This window comes from Microtus ochrogaster, chromosome 7 (assembly GCF_000317375.1).
Source record: "Microtus ochrogaster isolate Prairie Vole_2 chromosome 7, MicOch1.0, whole genome shotgun sequence".
Lineage (NCBI taxonomy): Eukaryota > Metazoa > Chordata > Mammalia > Rodentia > Cricetidae > Microtus > Microtus ochrogaster.
Window position 1 is genome coordinate 59415547 of NC_022014.1, and position 2082 is coordinate 59417628.

The following is a 2082-nucleotide window of genomic DNA, read 5'->3' on the forward strand; positions in this document are numbered from 1 at the left end:
AGAAACCCTGTCTCGAAAAACCAAGAGCTCGGCACAGAATGAGTGAGTAGGGTTGGACCAGTGTCAGCATCTGAACCCCCAGCCACCGCAGCCAACTGCTGTAAGTTGACTCTCCCAGAAGCCCCATCGCCCAGCCTAAACACACTGAAGACAATCAGGGGCAGGGGCAGGAAAGGCACCATTCCTTGGCCACCTTGGATTGCAGTACAGTGTCTCACTAGATAGCCCAACACCTTGTGCTCATGGTCCTCCTGCTTCGGCCTCCCAAACACTGGCATTAAGAGACACGTGGAGCTACATCCAGCCACCACTGCCTCTTGAGTCCACCGCTTGCCAGCCTTCTCCCTCAGCATCCTTACCTGTTATGTTGACCATGATGCTGCTGACCTTGGAGATGCGGTTAGACTCCACTTTGCAGGTATAACGGCCACTGTCCTCCACCGTGGCCATGACTGAGTACACTGCCTCATTGTTCTGTTTGGCGGTGGCCACAATAGCCTTGTCCTTCTGGATTATGATTTCTGGAAATTCCCGGACCAAGTGCGTCACTTGAACTGTGCACTTAATGCTGACCTGATCTCCTTCTATGATCATTCCAGGAGGCCTGACGTGAAACTTGGGAGTAGAGAAGGACTCTACAAAAAAAGTAGACGATAAGCCAGTTGGATTCAAATTCAAACGTGGGCACTTCCTACTCCAATACTTGTGGGGGAGGAACTGTGTGCGTGCGTGTGCGTGTGTGTGGTGGGAGTGGGGGTTTCTGATGCGTGTGTATGTGAAGGCCAGGAAGTCCACCTCACAATATCATTTCTCAGACACTGGTATATCTTTTGTTTTGTTTTTCTTTCTTCTTAACAAAACAAAACAGATGGCAATCTTACCAAAAGCAAGCTACAGATTCAATGCAATGCCCAGCAAAATCCCAGCAAAATTCTTCACAGACCTTGAAACAACGGTACTCAACTTCATATGGAAAAGCAAAAAACCCAGGATAGACAAAACAATCCTGTACAATAAAAGAATTTCTGGGGACATCACAATCCCTGACTTAAAACTCTACTACAGAGCTACAGTACTGAAAACAGCCTGGTATTGGCATAAGAACAGGAGGACCAATGGAACTGAATAGAAGACCTGGATATTAATCCACACATCTTCAAACACCTGAGTTTTGACAAAGAAGCAAAAAAATATCAAACAGAAAAAAGAAAGCATATTTAACAAATGGTGCCAGCATAACTGAATATTAACATGTAGAAGAATAAAAATAAACCTCTATCTATCACCATGCACAAAACTCAAATCCAAATGGATCAAAGACATCAACATAAAGCCAGCCACACTGAACCTCATAGAAAAGAAAGTGGGAAGTACACTTGAACTCATCGGCACAGGAGACCACTTTCTCAATATAATCCCAGCAGCACAGACACTGAGAGAAACAATTAATAAATGGGACCTCCTGAAACCGAAAAGCTTCTGTAAAGCAAAGGACACAGTCAACAAGACAAAGCAACAACCTACAGAATGGGAAAAGATCTTCACTAACACCACATCAGACAGAGGTCTGATTTCCAAAATATACAAAGAACTCAAGAAATTGGTCATCAAAAGAACACATAATCCAATAAAAAAAAATGGAGTACAGATCTAAATAGAGAACTCTCAACAGAGGAATCTAAAATGGATGAAAGACACTTAAGGAAATGTTCAACATCCTTAGTCATCAGAGAAATGCAAATCAAAACAACTCTGAGATTCCATCTTACACCTGCAAGAATGGTCAAGATCAAAAACACTGATGACAACTTATGCTGGAGAGATTGTGGGGAAAAGGGAACATTCCTGCATTGCTGGTGGGAGTGTAAGCTGGTACAACTCCTTTGGATATCAGTGTGGCGATTTCTCAGAAAATTAGGAAACAACCTTTCTCAAGACCCAATAATACCACTTTTAGATATATATCCAAAGGATGCTCAATCGTGCCACAAGGACATGTGCTCAACTATGTTCATAGCAGTTTTGTTTGTCATAGCCAGAACCTGGAAACAACCTAAATGCCCTCCAACTGAAGAACGGCTA

The 2082-nt window shown here is 43.3% G+C and overlaps 1 protein-coding gene across 5 annotated transcripts in view; it reads right to left on the reverse strand.

The window, feature by feature from the left end:
- Pecam1 (platelet and endothelial cell adhesion molecule 1) overlaps positions 1 to 2082 on the reverse strand; it is a 62213-nt gene that overhangs the window by 38031 nt on the left and 22100 nt on the right. For all 5 annotated transcript variants that reach the window (XM_005350417.3, XM_026780947.1, XM_013347504.2 and 2 more), the window contains exon 5: positions 360 to 635. In XM_005350417.3, coding sequence (XP_005350474.1) covers positions 360 to 635 — 276 coding nt within the window. The remainder of the gene's footprint in view (positions 1 to 359; positions 636 to 2082) is intronic.